Source organism: Diabrotica undecimpunctata, chromosome 5 (assembly GCF_040954645.1).
Source record: "Diabrotica undecimpunctata isolate CICGRU chromosome 5, icDiaUnde3, whole genome shotgun sequence".
NCBI classification, from domain to species: domain Eukaryota; kingdom Metazoa; phylum Arthropoda; class Insecta; order Coleoptera; family Chrysomelidae; genus Diabrotica; species Diabrotica undecimpunctata.
Window position 1 is genome coordinate 123,335,471 of NC_092807.1, and position 25,052 is coordinate 123,360,522.

Sequence of the window (25,052 nt, forward strand, 5' to 3'; positions counted from 1 at the left end):
TCCATTCCAGTAGTAGTGCAATAAAGAACTAGTTTTTTTAAAGTATTGATTTTGTTATTAAAGTAATGTACGTTTTGTAGTAATATACGAAAAATGGTTTGATACTTTTTACCTCATAAACTCCATCATAATAGACCACTAAAATTAACAGTTGGTACTGGTGAAAAGGAACAAGGAACCTGCATTACCAACCGAATAAAGTTAACCTGCCACAACGTGGTTGTTCTCTTTCCTTCAACTCATTGAAAAGTGTGGTTCGAAGTTTTTTCTTATTAAAGATTTGCTGTATTTTCAGCACTTTGCGATTTAAAAATCAGTAAAATGGTTGCCCAAAAGAAACAGAAGAAGGCTATTGAAAGTATCAACAGCCGTTTGGCTTTGGTAATGAAGTCTGGCAAATATTGTCTGGGATACAAGCAGACTTTAAAAACATTGAGACAAGGTAAATCAAAACTTATTATAATTTCCAACAACACTCCTCCCCTAAGGAAATCCGAAATTGAATACTACGCTATGTTGGCTAAAACTGGAGTCCACCATTATTCTGGAAATAATGTAGAGCTAGGCACAGCATGCGGAAAATACTTCAGGGTGTGCGCTATGTCCATTACAGATCCCGGAGACAGTGATATCATTAGATCCATGCCTGCATCTGAAGGTGGCGAAAAATAAATCAAGTAGCTTATCTTTTATAATTAAAATTTTTTTTCAATAAAATATTGAACCATTAGGTTATTCAGTTTTTACTTTCCTCCAAACATTAATTTTATTTCAATATTTAGTATTAGTTGTTTGATGTGATGTAAAATATGTTGAAAATTCTGGTAATATAGTCACATTGTGTAACTTTATATTTTGTTCTTTGTTGGTACAAGAGCAAGGGTACAAAATATCTTATGGCTGAATCTTCTACAGCTTTAGTGTGTCTTACAGTTGCTAAAATGCATCATTGGTAAGCAGGTTCACAAGAATAACATAAAAATTATCTACAGAATCTAACTTTTTATTCATTTTCTGATTTATTTAATGAAAATTTTAAAGCACTTAAACCAGTTAATTTAAAATGTATTTAAGCTTTTTTTGGATATCCTTATGTAATATTCAGAAAAATTATGTGTTAGGAAAGGTTCTGAACTGTTTTTTAGTGGTATGTCTTTAAGTTAACTGTTAAGATTCAATTGATTGTAATGAAAATTAACATTTTAGAATTTTTGTTTGACACTTCAATTTCTTTTGAACAAGTTTTGGTTATAAAACCTCACTATTTTTTAAAACAATCTTTGATAATCTTTTTTGGGAAAGATTTCCAGAGTCTAAATGTCAAACAATTATTATAAAATGTAATTTTCATTACAATCAATTATTTTACCTTAATCGCATATAAAAAATATTTAATTTATTTGATACTAATTTAATAAAAAAAATGAACAATGGGAAACAGCATTGATCCCATGTCTGTTCAGTTTGAAGTGTTTATCAAAACTTAGCGTTTGGTGAAACAGTGACTAACTTTTGACTGAAAGGGAGTAGTAGTGCAATTAATTTAAAATTGATACACATGATTTTTCACCTCATATGATAGAAATCTCAGTAAGAATGTCAAGTCTGTATTATTCAAATGCCTTATGTCTAATGTGGTGGATTGCATGATTTATTGTTAGCTCAAAATAGGTTTACTCAATGCAACATGACTAAATATATTGTCTGAGGTAAATGTTCTGGTGGACTAAAAACATAGTATGGAAACATAGAAGATAAAAATAATAGGTAAAGTTAGGAATATATCACTGTTCATATTTTTATGGTAGTCTACTGTGTTTTAGATTGAAATGTTAAAGAACCACTTTCTCAAATTTTGTTCTTACTTCTAATATGTCATCATTAGGTGTTAGGTGTATTATCATTAAGTGTCATCCCTTACCCGAAAGAATCTTTTCTCCTGTAAATAATCCTTTCAAAAAAGCCTGTTGTGAAGATTGTCCCATTTTACCCACTATATAACCCTCGTTCACTTCAGTTACTGACAAGTATTCTGTCACATGTTGCCCACTGTGTAACTCTTGTTCACCCAAATTTCGTTTATCTGGTATCTCTGTATTAAAATACTTTTAATGTCAAGTTTTATGTGAATAAAATTGTAGTAAAATCCCTGTTTGCAGATTTAAGCTGTTCATTTGGGCATTACAGACAACAAATTTAATCACCTGCCATCTCTTAAGATCGTTATTCACCCAGACTATCATGATTTTTATAACTAATTATGACACTATTTTTTTTGTTTTCAAAATATGAGAAATGCTTATGTTTATTTTATATAAGAATGTCTATGTTATGTTTCATTTCTTCAAGAATAAACATTTAATTTTTGTTCTGTCATATTGTTTTTTGTCTATAAAAAAAGAAGTAAGAAAGATGAGAATATGCTACCAAAACCTCTAAATAAGTAAGTTCTGAAATTAAATAGTATTTAAATTTCAAAAACTCATCTCATATTTTTTTTTCGAAAAAATTTTTTTTTTTATTATTTTCAAGTTTAATCCTTGTCACAAATAATTCAATTTGTGAAACTACCCACATTTCAGAAAAAACAACTTCAAAAGTTGTATAGGTTGTATTTTCTACTATGGGAAGTAATTTCCCTAAATACACTAATTTTGAGATATAAGATTTTGACATCTGAACGACGATATATACATTCTGACGGGAGAACTAGCTTAACTTCACAAGATGTTATTAATTATTCACACTTAAAGGAATATCTTCAAGCAGAACAACACCATATAACCCTGAAGGAAATGGTTAAGTCGAAAGATAAAATGGAGTTTTAATGGGGAAAGCTAATAGCACTGAAAACCAAAATTTTAGACATCACTAAATGGGAAACTGTTCTACCAGATGTTCTGCACTCTATATGAAGTTTACTGTGTACAGCAACTAATTGTACACCTCATGAACATTTGTTGTCTTATCAATGAAGATCTACTAGTGGAACTTCTATTCCTTCATGGCTTGAAGATACAAAGTATTAGTAATAAAATTTATATGAACAAATAAGTTTGATCCCACAGTTAAAGAGGTTGATCCCTTAGAATCCAATTCAGATTACGCCTTAATACAGTATCCAAATGGAAAGGAAAGTACAGTTGCAACGAAGCATTTAGCTCTTAGAGATGACCTAAAATTATTGAATCACGATAATGATGAAGATGAAAATGAAAGTCCAAATAATACACTAGAGAATTCCACTAGTGAATCAATAACAGATGAGACAGAAAATGTACCTTTTCAAGAACCAAATCAAATCGAGTACCTGATATGATCATGAACCTAGGTTGGAAAATTCAGATTTTCAATCTAGCCGTAAATCAGCTAAAAATAACCTAGAAATTTGCAAGATTTTGTTCAAAAATAGTTATAGATATAATTTTTTTGTCATTCTAATGTCAAGTTTTATGTGAATACATAAAAGACTAATTCTGCAAACAGGTATTTTACTACAACTTTTTAATTCAGTTCAAATTTTATATATCGTTAATTTGCTTTCACTACTCATATAACTTGTCTTTTCAACAGTATGATGTATCATCAACAGATACTGAAGGATGTTATAATTTTAAGAAATTATGTAAGTACATTGCTTATATCTAATTACTTTCTCATTAACCGATAATCTACACTTTTTGTTACAAGGCTTAAATCTATTTCCATTGATTTCAATCTTTAGTACATTTCCAGCTACTCGATTATCACCTGCGTTTTATTAGGATTTAGTTTCAGTTCTTGCTAATATATATATATATATATATATATATATATATATATATATATATATATATATATATATATATATATATATATATATATATATAAATAAGTTCGAATTATCGGGTAAAGTGGTCTGTAATGAAAATCTTTCGTTTTTCTAAATTACTCAATATTTCGCCATTTGTTTAACAGCTTCTTCAGGAGTAAACTAAAACAATTTGAACATTAAATAAATGGCGAAATATTGAGTAATTTAGAAAAACGAAAGATTTTCATTACAGACCACTTTACCCGATAATTCGAACTTATTTATAAATTATTTTTTGGTCGAAATAATCATTTCTAATATATATATATATATATATATATATATATATATATATATATATATATATATATATATATATATATAACGTAAATTCTTAAAGTTTTGTCTTCCATTGAAGGTTGGATATCAACATGGGTTTCCAAGCATATGTACATGTTTACTCTTTCTATTTGAATGTTGTTGATATCTAATCTTTCGTGGATATTTTGTGATAACCATGAATTTTTTGTTCTTTAAGTTCATTTTGATGCCATATTTGTGTGTTTTCATTCAGTATTTCTAATAAATCTGCCAAGGTCTGTAAAGTTAAAGTAAATACAAAGAATATAGACGCATGCATCTATATTCTTTGGTAAATATGACCAAGATCTTGGTACTGGTGAAAAGCAAATAATAGCATGCGACCAATAATAGCCAATTAAATTTTTTAAAGTACAACGTATAGATAGAGCTCAAAATCTTATGATTTATCTAATGTATTAGCTGATCGCCTTAGCTCTGACAAATCTCAGGTGTGTGAGGTCTTTCGTTTACTTGGCTTACAGCAAGAGGAATCCACCATATCACATGTTATCCGAGTTGGTAAAGTGTCCAGTTACAGTCAAGCTAGACCAGTCGAAGTTATATGTAATGCTAACACGGTGAAATTGGCTCTTAACACATTCGCTGCTGACTTTTTTTGAGAGGTGTTACCCAGGAGCGGCAATAACGTTTTTCTAAAATATCATTGTAATTGGTATTAGAATATATAGTAATATTAAATTAATTAAATAAAGTGTTTATTTAATTAAATTTCTAGTGTATCGCTGACTGGCTCCGATCCGCACAAGTCAAATTAGAATGTTTTTTCTAAAAAATAGTTATATAACGGAATTTTAGAAAAAATAAGTTTATTTATTCTATAAAATATTCAACACATTTGATCAGGACATTTTTCGCAGTGATATGTTGTCTGCTTTAATTTTGTTTTCGGAGCTTATTTTGCAACGCTTTCTCTTTGTTCGTCCCTTATTAACGATAGGAATTTTTAAAATACTATGTCTAGAGGCAAAACGTCTTCTCCTTTATACTTTCCTTTCAGTATAGTTGCTTCTATCATGTTCAATAATTTTTTTTATCGCTAACCGTGTGCCGTTGCAAAGGTTGATATTTCTCAACATTATAACTACCGATCCAACCTTTAATTGAAGATTGTGAGGTGGCAATCCTGGTACATCCAGCGAGTATAAAAATTCAGGCGGATAGTTGACGACATCATCTTGGTTAGTAGCCGAATTAACTGATTTGTATATCCTCAATTCGCCTGTAATTTGTTCTTGAATTTTGAAACTTAATTCATTTATATCTATGTTTTTTTGCAGCCAATATAGCTCGTTCGCTAAACCAATCATGGTTTCTGTAATCATGTGTCAAGTCAAGGTGTTTAGAGAATATGTCTCCAGATTGGTCATTTTGCAACTCGACATGCATATTCTTGCTTAAGTGTAATACCTTGACATGTTTCCACAAATTGGAGGACTTTAAATATGCATTGAGTTCACCAGCTGGCGTTGATCATGGACAATATTTGACGAAAATCTCCTGCTAATAAAATCATTGCGCCACCAAATGGGTTATGATTGCTCCGTAGATCTTGTAAGGTTCTATCAAAAGCCTCCAAAGATTTTTTATGTGCCATCGTGCATTCATTCTAAACAATCAATTCACATTGCTTCAAAACCTTTGCCATTGCAGAGTTCTTCGAAATGCTGCAGGTTGGAGTTTCGTTGCTTTGCATGTTTAATGGCAATTTTAGTGCTGAATGGGCTGTTCGACCACCTTCAAGCAAAGTTGCTGCGATTCCCGACGAAGCGAGTGCAAGTGCAATTATTTTATTTTGTGAGCGAATTGTTACTAATATCAATGAAATCAAAAAAAGTTTTTCCTGCACCACCAGGTGCACCTAAGAAGTAAATCCCTCCTGTTTTATCATTGGTTACTTTTATAAGTGTATCAAATACATACATCTGTTGTTCATTCAATAGTGGAAGATTTGTTTGAATTAATTCTTTCAAAGTGTTAGACCATACAGTTTTTCTCGGTGCAACTCTTAGTTAAAAGAATTATGCATTGGACGATTAGGCGCGGCCAGGCCTAATTGAAATAATAGTTTGTTTGACATCATCAAGCACATGTCCTCAATTCTAATTAATGCTTCATTGTAAATTTCTTTGCTTATTTGTATATTTTGATTTCCCCTTCTAATCCGTATTTGATACAAAATATCATCACACATATTATCTTTGTACTTGATCCACAAATCATTTGGGTTTTATGGGAAGCATGTAGATATGATTATAGAAAACAATGTTCGTATTTGATGAGCTTGTGATGATATTACTGCATCATTGAGAGTTTGATCCCAATGAGCGTCATTTTATAGCAATTGCAAAAGATGGCAGGGTTCTCTGTATGACAAATCACCATCAACAGTTCGTAAATGTTGGAATGGTGTTGGGCCACGTACATTGACTAATAGCAGTCGTAATTAAAAACATTCATCATTGCTTGGATGTACTGAATAAATTCGAACAATCGCATCGGTAGAATATACATCTGGGTATCCTGGAACTGGTTTTCCTTGTTTCCGTCGTATAAATCTCATTGAGGATTGATTCCAAGTATAATATTTTGGCATTTCCGAGCATAACAATGTTTGAGCAAAAGCATCGTTTTGGCATATCTCAAAAAAACTGGTTAGTGTAGTAGATGTAGATGGTGGCTGAGCAGCTCTTTGTACTGCGTTCTGTGCTGTAAAATATACTCTTTGTCCATTTTCTAAATACACAGCTAAATGAACAACAGTAGGGTGTCTCTCATGAATAGAAAAAGAAAATATTCGCCAAACTGCTTCATTACTACTAACATAGCGACCCATTTGGTATTGGGTAACTTCATACAGTAGCGCACCTAGAATAATTTACCTTTGGGGGGGGGGGTTTTGGTTGGTCACCAAATTTTTTTTTATGGTGTTACCTCCATTTTGAGTCCTTAAAATGTGTAAGTAATAGTGTCGGAATAGGGTCTGGGGGGGGGGGGGGGTTTAACCCCCAAACCCCCCCCCCCCCCGTCGGTGTGCCACTGACTTCATAATTGGAATTCTCTGTATTAATACCAATCACAGCCATATCACTCCATTTGGTTACATATTTGCAAATGTATTTAATAGATTTCACTGAATGGCAAGATTCAACGTTGATGTGCGCTTTGAAGGTCTTTGATAAAATGGGTGAATATGGAACAATCCAGCGATTATCTATTTCAATATTTTGTTGACAATTGATTTAATTTGACAATTGTTGATCTTCCATTGTCTGCTGTCGATCGGAGGATCGTTATACAGTGGATAACCGTCATTACCAGTGATTGTTTCAGATATTAATGTCCGTGGATATCGCTTTGAACATTTACCATCCACCATACACGGTGAATTTTGATTAAGAGTTCCACAGGGACCATGTATTATGTTTTTGATAACTACCTCATGCAATCTAGGATCTACGTCTACATCGAGAATTTCAGCTGATATTACTGTATCAACTTCATTTGGCCTTATCTTTACAACTAACCAAATCAAAATGTGTGCATGTGGCAATGCCCGTTTCTGCCACTTCACAGAATACATATAAAATATTTGTATGGGAAAAAGAAAAGAGCTGTTTTAGGGTTTTCCCGGAAATTATACCACTTTTCAATTGTCAGAGTTCGAGACATGTTTTACTGGATCAATTGCCGCCTAGATGAAAGAAGATTTGTGTAAGAAATGCGATTTATGTAATGGTAGAAAAGACCCTAGCACAAGAAGTCGTGGTAAAATGGCAATATGTTTTCTCGGAGAGCCGGAAATAACTTTCATCCCTGATGTACATCGAACATTTGGAAAAAGTCTACGAATTTGCTCGTAAAAGTTTGAAGCTTTAAAGTGATAAAATCAAGAACAGGCTCGACATGCATGCTACGGGGACAATTTTTGAAAAGAATGGACTTTGTCCCAAACTTCAACGAAACTGGGAAAGTCCGTACACCGTCGTGCAGAAAATAAACGACTTAATCTACCGACCCAGTTTTCAGCTAGAAGTAAACCAAGGTAGTTCATATCGAGATACTAGCTCCATACCATGGAAATGATCCAGATCCACCCTGTTGGCTTTAATCGATCCCTGATAGTCCAGTTATTCGATGCGAATAACTATGAAGGAAGGAGCAGTGTTAGGAAAGTTCCGTAAGATTTAACCCCCATAGAAAACGTCCCTTCACGAAAAAGAAGTAGTTCGAGAACATTCAAGATGACATCGAAAATTCATGAAATGTCTGGTGAAGTTTGGACAGTAGTATTTTGAGTTTTGAAGTTTATAATTATCATTGAGTTATTGTAAACAAGTATTATACTTCTGTACCCTGGAGTAAAAATTGGTCAATTTCGAAAATGTACTTTTATGGTGGGTACAAACCTTGAAAACGAGTCTTCAGAATAGTAATGTTCAATACCGGGCCAAATCCATATTAACGCTTACAAATTGCCTATAAAAATCAGTGTGATGTCAAATTTAGTCAAATCCTGACAATTTCAGTTTTAATCAATCAGATTAATAGTAGCTCGGAACTTGCTCACGTGACTATACCATTCTGAATCAGTTATCTGGTACTTGTTGTCGAATAACGACCACGCGTAGGCTTTTTTTCTAATTTTCTGTTGTAAATTTAGTATAAATGGAGGTGATCTATTTTCCATTTTTTCTTGGATGGATGCTAGGGAGTGAATGACATCTTCGCGGGGGGTTTGGGTTTCTTTTTTGGTTTATATTGTTTAGGGGTATTAAAAACGGATGAGTCGATTTTTGAGTTGTCTTCATTAATTTCAGGAGATGATATGTTATGTCTTTTTATCTGTTTAGAATTGACTGCATTATTTAAGGTTATTGGTGTTTCTGGTGTCGTAGTATTTTTAGTGTTATTTACAGCTGATGCTGTTGTTTAGGAAGAAGAAGAGTGTTTGGATAATCTTTAGACATGTTTTGGATGAGGTCGATTTCCGTAGTATTTTCAGCTGGTGATGTTTTGGAAGAAGAAGACGAAGTGTTTGTGTTATCTTTAGATATGTTTTGGATGAGGTCGGTTTCCGTAGATTGATATATTTTATCATTAGGTTTAGATAATGACGATGTGGTTTGAGTTAAATCTGAGAGGGGAGTTGAAGAGGTATTATTAGGTTCATGAGGTTTAGATAATGATGATGTGGTTTGGGATGAATCTAAGAGGGTAGTTGAATTAGTTTGGTTTGAAATGTGAGCGCATTCTGATTCTTGATGACCAATGGTTTTACATTTGGAGCAACTGAATTCGTCTATGAAGGGAAATACCCGGTAGGAAGTATTATCATGAGTTATGGTAAAAGAGTCAGGAATAGACATATTTTCCAGGGGTATAATGAATGATTGCCTTCTAAAGCTCATAACATGACTGTACTCACTTTCAGACATACCTACTCGAAGAAAAGCCATTTTGGATACAGTGTGAATACCAAGTTTTTGTAATTATTGTTCAATTATTTCGTTCGGGATTGTAGAACATGCATTAGATATTAGAAGTCTCTGGGCTGGAGAAATTAATCTTCTTACTTCGACTTGACATCCATTTATTTCGATATATTTATAAGAATGAAGAAGAGCATCAACAGTTTTTTTGAAGAGAGGTATATGCATATCCTATTGTTAGCAATTCTGGAGGCAAAAAGTACATTAATTGGACCCACTAGTGATCCAACAGCTACGACGTAATCATGGATTTTTGTACCTTCAATGATGGATATGACTATTGCTTGTTGTTTTGTTGGATGTTTAAAATAATTTATGACATCTGAGTAACTGTGTTTAGTGGAGTTGTGAGTAGTATTATTGAGTATGAGGTCATTTTATTAATTTTCTTGATCAGAAGTTGAGCCGATCCTGTGGCCGGTCCCTGATCAAGACCTAACTGGAATTTTTGTTATCTCTTTACGTAAATATTATTTAAAGGTTATTTTGTTGGTGTTACAAAAATAATACGAAAATAAGTGCTACTCACTTGAGATAATATTTTCAGCACTAACTAATGCACTTAAATTTGTAGTAGAGGTATAAAATATTAAATTATGGTTTGTTTTTACCCTTTAAAATGAGTATATTTTGGGACAGCTGATAACGTGGTAGATTTGATCGCTATCAGGGCCGAACTCCCTGTTGATTCAATAAATTTTTATAGTACTAGTTTGCATTTATTTAATAATCCTATTAATAAATCTTAAAGTATCAGGGCATGATACCATATGTTTACCGTATAAGAAATGGCAGAATCCTTACCTGTTTCTAGTGGCATTTTGTTAGTTTCAGATTTAGGCAAATCCATTATTGTAATTTTCAAAAGGGGTCAAATTCTCTTACATCCAATACCAAATTTTCAAAACTGGCCAAATCCAATTTATTAGTAGCATTTTTTGTGCATTAAATTAAAGTATTGAAACGATAAAATCGATGTTGTTCTTATAATAATGTATCACGAAATGCCATTTTATTGTGTTTGTCACATATATACGTGTTTATCTCCATTGTTGTAAAAATGGAGTTGACCATTTTTGATCCCAGGGTACAGAATTATAGTTAGTGTTCTGAATAAAGTTGATTTCAAAGAAGTCTAACAATATGTTGCATGAAACATTTGATAAATTTCATTTCTATAAAATTCTCTTACTTAAGGTACAACTCGTTTGTTTAACAAAATATCCGTTTTCCAACAAAATTAATAAGTTTAGTATTGAACATTAGGGTACAAGTAATAGAAAATCAAACAAGCATTTTAATAGTTTTATTAACTTATGTCCTATATGTAAATGAAAATTGTAAGCCCAGTTCTATTGCTTCTTTTGACAATATGTCCTTGCACAATATTGATGAATCCGAAAAGTACACATTTGCATCAAAAACATTTTGAGTAAACAGATATATCGCTTTATTGTCCCATATAACCAACGAAAAATTCACTATATAAAAAACTTTTTCAGAGTCTCGCTCACTATCACAAAACACTAAGAAGAAAATAAAGAAAAATACACTCCTGTGAATTTCAACATTTAATGTGTCCTGTTTAATTACGAGAAAAAATATATAACAAATATACTAAGTTTCCTTATCATGTAATAAGATTTGATATTTTACACTGTAATAATTTAACTTAAAGGAGGAGTAAAAAGTGTACGGTACATTAAAAAATCTTGGAGGAGATAGGCTACCCTTTTTTTAGGTACCTCAAAAACATGCAATACGTCTTTTTCACATCTACATTTCTTGTACAAAAACTATTTTTAGATGACAAAATTAAAAATTATACAATTGCAAGTTTATAAAATACGACTAATATAAGCAAACTGGATACTGTTTATAGTTACATATCAACATCTAAATTCAATCAAGTGCATAGTGTAGAATTGAAAGAGGAATCAACCGCGAGGAAAACTATCTCCTAACATATCAATCAATTTTAAACAACAAGTGGTTTAAACCATAAATATCAAAATATTTGTGTCCCAAAGAGTACCATTTTTTACAAAATTTGAACAGAACACCCTTAGCAACAACCACGAAGGTCCTTTAAAGTATCTAAAATCCTAAATCGTTAACGCCTTTTGGCAGTGATCAATGAAATAGTGATAATGAGTTTAAGTACCTATCTCCTAATCCATAAGCCGACCCGATCCATTCGGCCAGAATGTGGCTTGAACCATTAATCCACTAGACATCTTACCAGTGGCGCACTCAGGGGGTTTTTTGGGGGTTAAATCCCCCCCGGGCTCAATTCCGATACTGTTACTTACACATGTTGAGGACTCAACATGCGGCCCACTGGCCGACAACTCTGGAATTTAAGTATCAACAAATCTATGAAAGAAATATGATATGAAAACCAAAAAGGAGAATGATAGAAGGCAATTACAGGAGGGAATAGTCGGCATTACATGGACATAAGCAAGAATTTACTATTTTAATGTAAATAAGCCGCAATTGAAGTTTAAAATAAGTTTATTGACGTTTCAATTTCCACTTCAGAAATCGATCCGAGGGGAAATTAAACGTCAATAAACTTCAATTCTGACTCTTTAAAACTGACAATTCTCATTAAAACAGTAATTACTATAAGATGCCACAAGAAAATAGCTTCAGAAAAACATAAGCAAGAAGCCTAAATAAAAAAATAGTTATCAAAATTTGATGTTTAAAAGATAACACAGATTTACTTATGTCGAAAAAATTAGCTAATAATGTTCAAGGTATATTTTATGGGCTTCCATTAATTAGAAGTTTGGAAAGGTCTGTACAATTTTAATAGTCCAACGTGTAATTCATTAAAATGCACATTTGCATATTGATCAACAAAAAAAACTCAGTAAGTCACAATGAAATAGTGTCTCATTCAAGTGATGATTTAAATAAAAAATCGGTTCACGATTTTCTAGTTCAGTTGTAGGTGGTCCTGATAATCAATATTATCATGACTTCTTCTGTGACCATTCGAACATACCGAAATAAATATAAAATCACATCAAGAAATATGGACGAAGTAAAACGAATGGTCTATAGATGTTTATATACAGTTACACCCAAATTTTAGTTGTATTTTTCGCATTTCCTTCCAAAGTTTTGATTTATCACTATCATAAAACTGAACGGTTTCGGTGGTTAAATATATTTTAAATTATTACATTTCGTGTTTTGTTACACCTTCATACTATATTGTAAGTGACGGTCCACACACTACAAGTGTGTTTGTATTGTATTGTATCTGTTTTTAACTCATTTACCGAAGGTACTCATTTTATTTAGGCTGAGTCGAATTATCTCAATGATTAAGCCCATGCCAGTCTTACCAATCAAACGTTTTACCACTTGAGCTATCCGTTGCACGTTTATTCTTCTGATATAAACATTTACTTTAAAATTAAAAGAAACAGAGAAGTTTTTTAAGAATAAGCATAAAGAACAAACTTTATTTTGGATATATGGAAATGAACTTTAGGTTAAAAAAAAATGAAATTTAGGTTAAAAGAGCCAATGACCAGAAGTTGGAAGTCTGACACTATCACATATCATTATCAATACAGGTGAAATTCATATATATCTAAAGTTACTTTATTATAAGTGGTACCACAATTTTCTAATAACAGAGTATTAACACATTTAAAAATTGTTTGTGTATATACCTTGATTAAGCTTTGCATTAGAAGAATATCCACCGGCAAATAGCTACATGGAAGGTACAGTCTTGAAGCTAGTACACTTTATAAAAAGGGTCAGGCTAGAGAATGTTATCTAGGACTAGAATACCACAATAGATGTGAAAAGGTCGCAGTGGAATAGGCCAAAAAGCCACCTCTCTAAATCTAATCTACCTTGATTAAGACAAACTAAGCAGAAATGAAATATATTTTATTCATTATATAATTCCGAGACTATATATAAACATCAAATATAACGCATTTTTACTTCAATTGTGGTTTCTTCCCATTGAAGTTATTATTCACGGCATTCTTTGGTTTGTTTTGTGATAACTTTGTAAAATCTATTCTATTTTGTGTATTTAATAAAAAACTATGTGATTTTTTTCAGATTTTTCCGTCAGGTGTGCCACCTTAAAAATCCAAAAAACTTTTGAGTTTTTTTTTAAATTTGCTTCAGTTTATAGACTTCAAAATAGATCCAATCAGGGTTTTTTATAGGTTATATATAACTTGTAATAACTGGGTCCTTTAGGACATTGGGTGAAACACTTTTAAACCCTTCAAAAACCATGTTTTTCAGCGTTTTTGCGGGGTTTTAATCATATCTTTGAGATCGAAACAACCTCAATCAATTTTTCATTTTCACTTTTATTTTTATGTTAATAAAGAATAAGACAGCACATTTTGAGCCCGCCACACCCCCTTGCCCAAAAACGTCACTAATAAAAACGAAAAAATTACATGTTTTGGGTTAGGGCGTTAAAATTGCGCAGTCTTATTTTTAATCGCATTAAACATAAAAAATTGAATTCGGGGAGTGAGAGCATTTTGTCTAGCTTAACCCTTTGTTGCTTTCCCATCGTAACAATCGGTTTGCATGTCTTATGTAATATTTGATATACTTTTATCTCTTGCGTACCTATTGAGAATATATCCCATCTATAAAAAGTGTCTGCTTGAACAACAATTTACGTGGGATAGACATCATAAAGATAAATTGTTTTCTCAATTTTTCAATGATACCCTCCCAAGATTTCAAAAACATGGCCTAAATGGAAATGGAAACGACAGATTCCCCTTTGGCAAATCACCATTAAACAGTTTTAAATAGTTATAAAATGTAACGCGTCCGTGTTGCCGCATATGCCATGCACCGGAGGGATCATTTAAGTACTTTTGGAACACAAATGGTTGCATATGGTACGAAAGTCTCAAAATAATAACTTGAAAATTACTTTTAAGGTTTATTTATATTCAGTAAATAAATAAAAAGTTTACAATTAATTTCAATTTTTATCAAACATTGTTGTAAAGTACGCCTTCGTTTACGGTAGATTCCTTTTCTAAAAGCCTTGAAAGTTACATTAGCCAGCCATCAGTAAAAATAATGAACACTGTTTAGAACGTAAACAATATACATCACTGCACATCCAGTTTTACTATTAGAAAAATGTCAAGATTTATAATTCCTTCAAAATTAGTTTAATAAACAAAAAAAAAATATTCTAATTTAAAAAATTTACAAGTATCTACATTACTTTCTTTTCCTAATTGGCAGGTTCCAAAAAATTTAAACGATTTTTGTTTTAAGGTATTGTTAAAAATCGTTTTTAATTTAGTACCCAACATTTCAATATGAAACTGCTTCCTGATGTAAAAAAATCTACGTATAGATAATAAATCGTTAACATTTTTCATTAGTCGAATATTCCTTTGAGATCTTAAAAGAGTTTGTACTTAAAGACACACTGATTACTTACAAATTATCTACAGATTTTATGTGAGTACAAACTCTCATATTGCTTTCTCTTAGAATGAAAATTGTTGAAAGAGCATGGAAAGTATGGAAAAAATATATATTTATTATTATAGTACACCTAGTTGAACCACAAAAATCCTACGTATTAATTTATCTAATATTAAATATAGTATCAGTTGGGAGCGAGTGAGGCAATGGCAGCCAGATAACCTGGGTAGAGACGAAAAAATAGTACTTATTTTATATCAACATTTTTTCTTCCTCCACAGTTTGGACGCTAGTATCACCACAACGTGTCATTTGGGAATTGAAAAGTTACATAAAAGCCCCATGATATTATTGTGGCGGAATCCAAAACCTCAAAAAGCAAATGTACAGTAGAATTTTGTTTGTGAAAATGACAGGCTGGCCGATCCCCTCCGATGTGTTTGTTGATTTTTTATGTATTATTAAATAAATTGTTTTTGTTTTTCTTCTAATATGTGAAATGAGGGTCGGGGGGGCCTGGCCATCACATAGCGTATTTGCGAGTCCACTCGCGCGCCAACTCGTTGTATTTTTCCCGATCGGTTTTGTATATCCTAGCAATTTCTGGTACTAAAGGGTCATCTGGGTTTGGATCACACAGTAGTGAGCAGATTGATAACAAAACTGAAAAATAAAAATCAATATTAGATTACCTAGTATACTTATATAAACGTCTTCTATTTTAAATAAGAATATAAAGGAGACTAGATTACTACTCGAGGCTTTCAATTTTATTGAAATACTAGCTGACCCGGCGAAGTTCGTACCGCCTTAAGGTCGTGGCATATTATCGTGCACGTTGCGTTTCCAGCACAAAGCGTTTAGTTTCCAAAAAATATCATTTAAATGGTTTTAAATATGAACAACGCACACTGTCCGGAACATAGCGTTTCAGGCACTTAACGCTTCCGTTCAGTATATTCGAAAACAATATTTTACTGATGCCGACGGCTACGTAACGAGCCGCAACAGGTTGGTAACGATAATGTGCATTAGATGTTCGTCGTTTTCCCCTTGTTTATTTAGGCATTTGTTTGATTTTGATACAGAGTATGTATTTAAAAAAATAAGTTTCGACGCTATTTTGTCATTTATGCATGTGTTTTTATTGCTTTATGACAATTAATCACGGAAGTGATAAATAATTAGGACTTTTGTACGGAAGTGATACCTCTTCTTTTTAAAAATAGTTTTTGGTTTCATATGTACTTTTCGTTAAATGTAGTATTTTGTTTTTTAACTGAAGGTGAAATTAAATTTAAAACATATTTAAACTGAATCCTATTCATTCTAAAATATCCATAATATTTTTCATCGTCATCAATTAATTCTCTGTATAAAGTCCAGTATTCACATTCCTTCTTCCTTTCTTTTATCATTGGATGTACTTCAAACCTTCTTTTTAACACAGTTTTTCATTCTTCATCGTTAAGTAGAAGAGCAATTGCACATAATTTTTGTCGAGAAAAGCGAGATCATATCTTCACCGAACCAAACTGAAACGTTCTATGTATGAACATGTGAACGCGCAGCCCAATTGCTGGAGTGGAAACGCTACGTGCCCGATAATAAGCCGCGACCTTTAGAATTAAATAATGTGTCACAGATGAATAAGCTCTCCTTCGAGTCTGTTAAGTAACAGAAATCTCTAGGTAATGAAATTATTGCGGTTGAGGTGTCAATAGCGACTGTACCATTTCCAATATCTAACAACTGCTTCGACAGCACAATTGCACTTTGATCTTGTTGCAAAAACACTATGTTAGTTGTCAATTGGTGCGTCTTTACCTGCTGAAACAAATTGGATGATGTTAGACTTGCATTTAGTTCGTCCGCAGCAGTTAATTGGGGAATCATTATTAAATAAGGAATAGTCTGATAACAGAATCATAGCTCCAACAAAAATGCTTTTGATTGTTACGAATATCTTTTAAAGTTTTCCAGTGCCTGTAATGAAGATGTTGCAATCTGGTGTTACATTGATTTGTATGTTTAATGGTAATTTCAAGGCAAAATGAGCAGTTCGTCCGTCTTCTAATAAAGTTGCAAATATTCCAGATGAAGTCAACGCGAGGGTTACTGCGATCTGATCATTGCCAATAACAATCAAGGTAGTAATGTTTCTTCTGTCCTTCACGGAGAATCAAAGAAGTAAATTCTACTAGATCCAATGTTTATAGCTTCTATCCAAGTATCGTACGCAATCCTTTGTTGTTGATTAACTGTAGAATAAATAAATTGTTCTCTTTGTAACTGTTGTTCTCTGTCATAAAGTCACAAAGGAAATGAATAACATTTATTGTCAAATAATATTGGTGCGGTATAATTTTTTTAAAAGATTATCAAGCTACATGAAAAAATGTGTTGATAATAAACTAAACTCAAATAAAAAAAATAAATAAAAAATAAAAAACAGACCAAACAATTGAATTAGCATACTGCGGGTCTATTAATATGCGTCAAGTTTAATATTTGATTTTATATTAGATTATTATTTTATATCATTTCATTTTATTCTATGTCATTCTAGTTTATTCTACCTTATTTTGTTTTATTTTATTCTAATTGATTGTATTTTGTTCTGTTTTACTTTATTTTATTTTAATAATAAACACTTTCTGACTTATCGCTGAACTTAAATTTATCTAACAATATGTTGTCAAAAATCCTTTTAAGAAAAGGTAACTTTTCAACGTTGTCGTTGTACATTCACCAGGTGAACAGCTAAATTAACTACAGTGGGATGACGTTTGTGTATGGAAAATGAAGATATACTCCAAACCGCCTCATTGACATATCTTTCCATTTGATATGTTGAAATTTCATTATTATTTGTAGCTGCCAAATATAACTAGGTCGTTATGTCAATCTATCAATACTGACATTTTTGTTAATCATAACCTCCTTTGTTAACCATAGTATGACGCCATCTAGTAGTTATATTAGGATTTAAAACGACGGAAAAACTGTTTTTTACGTCTCTCCGTACAATTTTAGAATTTTTTTGAAAATTATCTTTTACATAAACCTTGTCCTCATAATAACAAACACAACAAAAAAAGAATTATCAAATTTGGTACAGTCGTTCTGAAGTTATGAGCGTACAAACATTTCGGCGATTCATTTTTATTTATATAGATTAATTTTTTCTAATCACTAATCAATATGTGTATTTAGTTGACGCATATTTATTTATTTATTGGTTAAAATGCTATTTGGAAACAAAACAAAAAAAAAGTGGTGATGTGGCGAACACACAAACAGCCGGTGAAGAATGGACGAGGTAGAAATAGTTTATGGTTTTTCTTTGAAGATGAGCAGTTATCAAAATACGAAAATTCAGGCAATATTTTTGATAATTTCTTTCCGCAACACTTAACACACATTACCCTGAATACATTTAGCCCGTTGAAATCTACAATCTACCACACCTCTATATTGCATCTTCAATGTAGTTTTGTTACTTTTATACACTCGCGATCATAAAATCCGGGTCACCTTGAAAATCACCGATATTTCATTTTTAACGAGCTTTATCGTAAATAATAATAACACAAATACAAACTAATGCATGTTTCTGGGAATTGTTGTAGTCTTAGCGGTTTCCTTTGCAACAAGGAATTTCAATAGTGCCGATTTCGCGGGAAAACGCACACTTCCCAAAATGAACGGTACCTGTAACTGCCGCTTGTTTTAAATGTCTCATTTGTGCTTCGACTTTCTGTTCAAACGCAACGAACAAACGTTTATTATTGCCACCGTAAGTGTTTATTAGTGCCATTATTAGTGTTTATTATTGTTTATTTTTTGCCAAAAATACCCTTGACTGTTGTTGAAACGGCACAAATTGTTGCGCTTGTAAAAGACGGTCACACTCAACGGCAAGTCGCAAGAACTGTTGGCGTAAGCCTTTCTACGGTTCAACGAGTGCTTCAACGCTTTCAGGAGAAGGGTTTGCTATTCAGACGACCTGGCTCTGGACGAAGAAGAATGACCACGATACGAGATGACCGTTCTCTTGTGTATCAGGCTTTACGAAACCGGAGCTCAACTGCGATTATGCATCGAAATCGTCTACAGGAAGTACTAAATGGCAATGTTAGCGTTGCAACAGTCAGGAGAAGACTTCGTTCTTTTGGACTATCTTCTCGGGTAATGGCTACAGGACCGCCACTTCGCCTGGCGCATCGAGTTGCACGACTAGCTTTTGTTCGACAATACGCGCATTGGGGAATTTACGATTGGAGCAAAGAGTTATTCTCAGATGAATTCCATTTCTGCCTAACTGGATCCGATGGACGTGTAAGAGTATGGAGGAGAACCGGTGAATGATTTTCACAAGCTTGCATTGCTCCAAGAATGCCATTGGCCAATGCGCCAAGAATGGCTTGGGGAGGTGTATCTTCCGACTTCCGCACAGAATTACCCTTCATCGAAAATGGGTCTTTAACTGCACGAAGGGACATTACGGAGATTCTGGAAGAACATGTTATGCAGAGCATGGCAAGGCTTGGAGAAAACGTCGTTTTGATGCAGAACAACGCGCGAACGCACGTTGCCACGATCAGTATGCAATACTTGGACGAGGTTGGAATTACGAGGTTACCCTGGCCAGCTAGGTCTATGGACCTGAATCCCATCGAACATATCTCGGACGATTTGAAAAAACGTATTCAACCCCTAACATCTCCTCCTAATAACGGACAGGAGCTTAAGGATCTGTTAGTGAGAGAGTGGAATAACATACCACAACATGTAATCCGGAGAAAAATTGAGAGTATGCCCCGTCGTCTGCAAGAGGTCATTAGAGCAAGTGGAGGCAATACACGATATTAGTCATTGAAATTTCACTGACATTTTACCACGTTCTGTATTTTCCATTTTTTTCGTATGCCTGTTTTATCAACAATTTGGTTTGTTTTCTGCTTTTTTCAATAAAAACAATAAAAAACCTTTTTTTTTTCTTTCAAAACAAACATTGATGACAAACAAAAAATACGTTAACCTAAAAAAAAGGTTATTACTTCACCAGAGGCAAAAATATTCCAGAAACTTGAAATTTTCAAGGTGACCCGGATTTTATGATCGCGAGTGTATATTTCAATATGGTTTTCTCTGCAACGTTCTTCGTTCATACCGGCTCATTATTTTTTCTACTATTTTTAGTATTGTTCTGAAGCTATTTTCTTATGGCATTTTAAAGCAATTACTATTTAAATGGGAATAAGCCACAATTAAAGTGTAAAGTACGTTTATTGACGTTTCAATTTCCACTTCGGAAATCGTTCTCAAAATAGTAAATTTACTAATGTTTGTATTTTGAGAACGATTTCCGAAGTGGAAATTGTAACGTCAATAAAATTAATTTAACCTGTAATTGTGGCTTATTCCCATTTCAATAGTAATTACTATTTTTAGGAACCTTTTATTTTTTCATAAACATAAATAAATCATAAATTTTTTGATCTGAACATTTTTTTTTAAATTCATCTTCGAAATATATTTATTGTTATTGCAAATAAGAAGAGAAAAAAATTTATTCACTGTTATCTAACAAAATATACTGGTTTGTTATCAATTTCTTTGTCTATATGAATATATAAATAACTGCTTTGTTTTATTAACTTTTACTACTAATCTTGACTTTATTTTCCAATTCTAGAAGGTATTTATATATGGTATCTGCATGTACAAGGTGCGAAAATAAAGTACCTAATCTAACGAGATCAGATTTTAACCATCAGTGAAACCTTGCAGTTTGCATTAAGTCCATAAACTTTGGTATTGAGTTTTTTTTTTATGAAATTGAGAAATATTTAGTAATGATATTTTTTTAACATATGGCATTGACATAATATGGCGTAGCAAGAGATGTCGAGCAATATTTCCTAGCATTGGAAAAGGCGGCGAAACAGGTCGATCTAGTCATCAAAGAAGACAAAACCAAGTACATGTTGGTTACTAAGGATACTATAGCAAATGAGGAATGGGAGACAGCACTTGGAAGTCATATCTTTGAACTTGTTAACAGCTTCACATACCTTGGTTCGCTAGTGAGTACTATCAACAAAATAAGCTAAGAGATTAAAAGATGAATAAACCTCATAAATAGGGCATACTATGGACTCCAAAAACAATTACATTTAAGAAACATTCAAAGAACTAAAATTAGTATAACAAAACACTCCTATACCCGTCCTTACGTATGGGACAGAAACATGGACTCTAACGCCAAAGGATAAAACACTTTTGAGAATATTCCATATTTAGAACTATAAACGACCAAGGACAATGGCGCAAAAGATATATCTTTGAATTATACCAACTCTTTAATGAACCAGACGTCGTAACGTTAATTAAACCACAGCGACTGGGACACATAATACGAATGCCAGACAGCATGATTGTCAAAAAGCTAACCACAGAAACACCTGTAGGAAGAAGCAGAGACTGACCACGAATTAGATGGTTGGATGGAGTTAGACTGATTTAGGGGTATTAAAAATAGGGGTACGAGTTGTTGCAGCTGATTATGAACACTAAAATCGAAGGAAAACGACAAATATCCTGGCTGAAAAACATTCGCGACTGGACCGGGTTGAACACATAAACGCTTTTAAGAGAAGCAGAAGATAGAGACGAATTCGCAATGGTTACAACCAACCTTCATTAGTGGAGTCGGCACTAGAAGAAGAAGAATCAGAAGATGGCAACAGGTCGCCAGAAACCGAACAGAATGACCAGAAGGAGAAATCTTGGAGCAGACCAGGATCAACAAAGGATTGTCGAGCCAAACATGATGAAGAGAAGAGAATTTAAGGGTCTTGCCACTGCTCTGCCCTTGTTTATTATTTCCCTAATTTTATTCTCACTATAACCCACATGAACGGTGCTTGGAAAATTGTTAGGGAAATATTTTATTTCTAACATTTGTAATATTTTTAACATACTATGACTTTATTGAATCGCTAATTTAATTTTTTGCTAATATTTTTAAATTTCTCACTCAAAATTGGTACTTTCTACATATTTTATTAACAGCAAGTTTTGATTACCACTTGACAATAAATTATATATACCTTTAAATATTTTGTGTAGGAAAACCTGCAAATGGTTGGCACGTGATTGTAAATTTTGGCTATTCCTACGTATTCGACTTAAATAGTGTCTTAACCCTTAAGACATGGCCAGAAAGAGGATAACAGGACTAAAGTGTTTAACGCTGGCTTGAATTTGAATGGTTAGGGTACCATGTTGGAGTTCTATTACCCAGGAGATACAGAGCATTTGCTGATAGTTGTGCCCATGTCGAGCATCAGAGTGCTATAGTCTGGAGCATTGGAGCGCGGTGGAGTGATGCCTGTTTATACACGAATTAATACACTTCGCTCCAATGAATTTTTACACCCAGTAATTCTAAGGGGTAAACACGTCTCACAGGCTGGGCTCAATTAAATTGCTTGCAGACGCGGCCAGAATTCAATAAGTCTTAAACTTAAGCTGCTAAAACGAAAGCGCATCTCTTCAACAATCTGTCACGAATCCAGTTTTTTTTTTAAACAATAAAGAGTATGAGGTTTTTATTTAAATAAAATCTTGGCCGCTAATGATTGTGTTGAGTTGTGAAAATTGATTGTTCTTATATTTTTAACCATAATATGTTTCTTTTTTGTTACTGCTTTAGTTAATTAACCAGCTAATTTTATATTTCCTACATAAATAATTTGCTTCAAATCATACTATAAGTCAAGGTGCACGGAGAAAGAGATCCAGACGAAGGATATCCCCGTTAAACCCCCGTTAGCATTTAATATATGAAGAATCTAGCCCGGAATTCTGCTTGTTCTTTGGGTTGTCTTTTATGTCTCAGGTTCCTTATATATCTGGAATATAACATATCCAATCTACGTTAACTCTGAATATATTCACACTGGACTTGGATATATTTTTATTTTATTTTTATTTATTTATTTATTAAAACTTACAAACACCACCTAGGTAGTAATTACATGTAAGAGTGCTCATTACTTGGTATAAAAATATACACACAAAAAATACAATATACTACAATATACACACAAGTACAAAATAAAAACAAAGAAAGTAAAACACATTAAAAAAAAGACACAAGTTAATAAAATTTTAAAATTCAGTCCATTACTTATCTATTCATAACATTTTTTAATATCCCTTACACTACAGGTAAAGAGGTCTATATCACAGATCTTTATTAACTCATTACACTGATATTGCATATAGTTTATTATTGCACAAGAATTATATGGACTACAAGAAAATAGGTCATTACTGTTTACCCTTAGGTTGACCTTTGGCACATGAAACCTAATAAAGTTGATCAAACCACATGTCTTATATTTAACATTGTTAATGATATTATGAATAAACACAACACAATGCATATTTCTTCTTTGCTCTAATGACTGCAAGCCAAATATTTGAAGCAACTCTTTTGATGGCGTAAGGTGAGTATACACATTGTATTTCTTAAGGTATAAATATCTTAGAAATCTTTTTTGTACCTTTTCTATATGATTAATATGAACTTTGGCTTCAGGAGTCCATACCACTGATGCATATTCCAAGTTTGGTCTGACTAATGCGTTATATAGTCTAATGGTTGTGTTTATACTAAAGTGTTTGGAATTTCTTATTACAAATCCCAATATTTTGTACGCCTTATTAACAATATTTATATAGTGTTCATTAAATTTCATGTTAGCCTGTAAGTATATTCCCAGATCTTTACATTTGGTTTTCCTAGATACTACACAATTGTCAATTCTATAATTATTTTGAATGTAGTCGATTTTGCGAGTAAAAGATATGACTCCACACTTCTTAATATTCACTACATATATCACTACATATATCACTACATAATATATCACTACATCTATTTGTTGGACAAACACTTTGTCCTTTAGTAGCACAATGACGTTTATAAAATAAAAGTTTATGCCACAGTAAATTCTTTAATGATCACAAAATCAAAAATGACATGAATGACATTTCATACTGGTTATATGATGCCACGGACCTGATTGCACGCGAATATGCCAATATTACCAGAAGAATTTAGGAAAAAACATTAAAACAAATGATAAAATAATCTTATGTGTACTAGAACTGCAGAAGTGCAAATGTTGTTTCTAGACTTCATACAAGCTTTTGACAAGTTAAATAGGAAAATAATGATTGGAGTTTTAAGATATATCAATATAATACAGAAAAAGACAAGGCGACGTCCTTTCAACAGTGCTGTGTATTGTACGTCAATGACCGAACTATAGTATTCGTGAGAAAAAGTTTAAATATTTAAGAGTACTGATGAATCGGACACATCAATAGTAGAATTTAAGAAGGAAACAGTAACCTTCCATTAAACAAAAATATATTCAGAGATAATCCGAAACACAAAAATGAAGATAAACAAAATGACTCTATGAATTGTTGTACATTAGCTTTAGTTGTACATATGCAGGTACATTAAAAGGTAAGAGAGGAAGAACGATTATTAAAATTTTTGAAAGAAGAAATAAGAAAATATTGGGATCTAAATTAATTAACGAAAATAAAGGCCTTGCCCTAACGAAAATAAATTAACGAAAAACGACAACAAACCGAGAGCAATAAAAGTACAAAGGTCAATATGATATGGCCATATAATGAGGAAAGAAAACACAAACTCAGTATGAGAAATTACGGAATTGATACCACTAGGAAGTAACATAACAAAATAGTAACAAAAGTGAAAACACATCAAAAATTATGAAAGAAATATAAAAACAAAATAACCTAAGAATGGACTGATTCCTACAAATCTGAAAAAAAAATCAAACTAAAATGGTACTAGCATTTGTTTACGT

At 32.5% G+C, this 25,052-nt stretch overlaps 3 protein-coding genes across 3 annotated transcripts in view; 1 reads left to right on the forward strand and 2 right to left on the reverse strand.

Moving 5' to 3' along the window:
• Window positions 1–181: 181 nt before the first annotated feature.
• Window positions 182–730, forward strand: RpL30 (ribosomal protein L30). The gene has a single exon (XM_072532644.1). It carries the CDS (start codon window positions 322–324, stop codon window positions 670–672), a length of 351 nt encoding a protein of 116 aa, XP_072388745.1. The 5' UTR covers window positions 182–321; the 3' UTR covers window positions 673–730.
• Window positions 731–6,620: 5,890 nt separating this feature from the next.
• LOC140442460 (uncharacterized) lies at window positions 6,621–7,010 on the reverse strand. Its single transcript, XM_072533529.1, has one exon. It carries the CDS (start codon window positions 7,008–7,010, stop codon window positions 6,621–6,623), a length of 390 nt encoding a protein of 129 aa, XP_072389630.1.
• Window positions 7,011–10,957: 3,947 nt separating this feature from the next.
• eff (ubiquitin-conjugating enzyme E2 eff) overlaps window positions 10,958–25,052 on the reverse strand; it is a 33,750-nt gene continuing 19,655 nt past the window's right edge. Inside the window, exon 5 of the mRNA XM_072532645.1 lies at window positions 10,958–15,789. Within this exon, the coding sequence (XP_072388746.1) occupies window positions 15,650–15,789 (140 nt within the window). The 3' untranslated portion in view covers window positions 10,958–15,649. The remainder of the gene's footprint in view (window positions 15,790–25,052) is intronic.

What these genes read in the sequence shown, in the direction of transcription:
- LOC140442460 (XM_072533529.1), bottom strand. Translation starts at nt 7,010, where the DNA reads ATGGGTCGCTATGTTAGTAGTAATGAAGCAGTTTGGCGAATATTTTCT.
- RpL30 (XM_072532644.1), top strand. Translation starts at nt 322, where the DNA reads ATGGTTGCCCAAAAGAAACAGAAGAAGGCTATTGAAAGTATCAACAGC.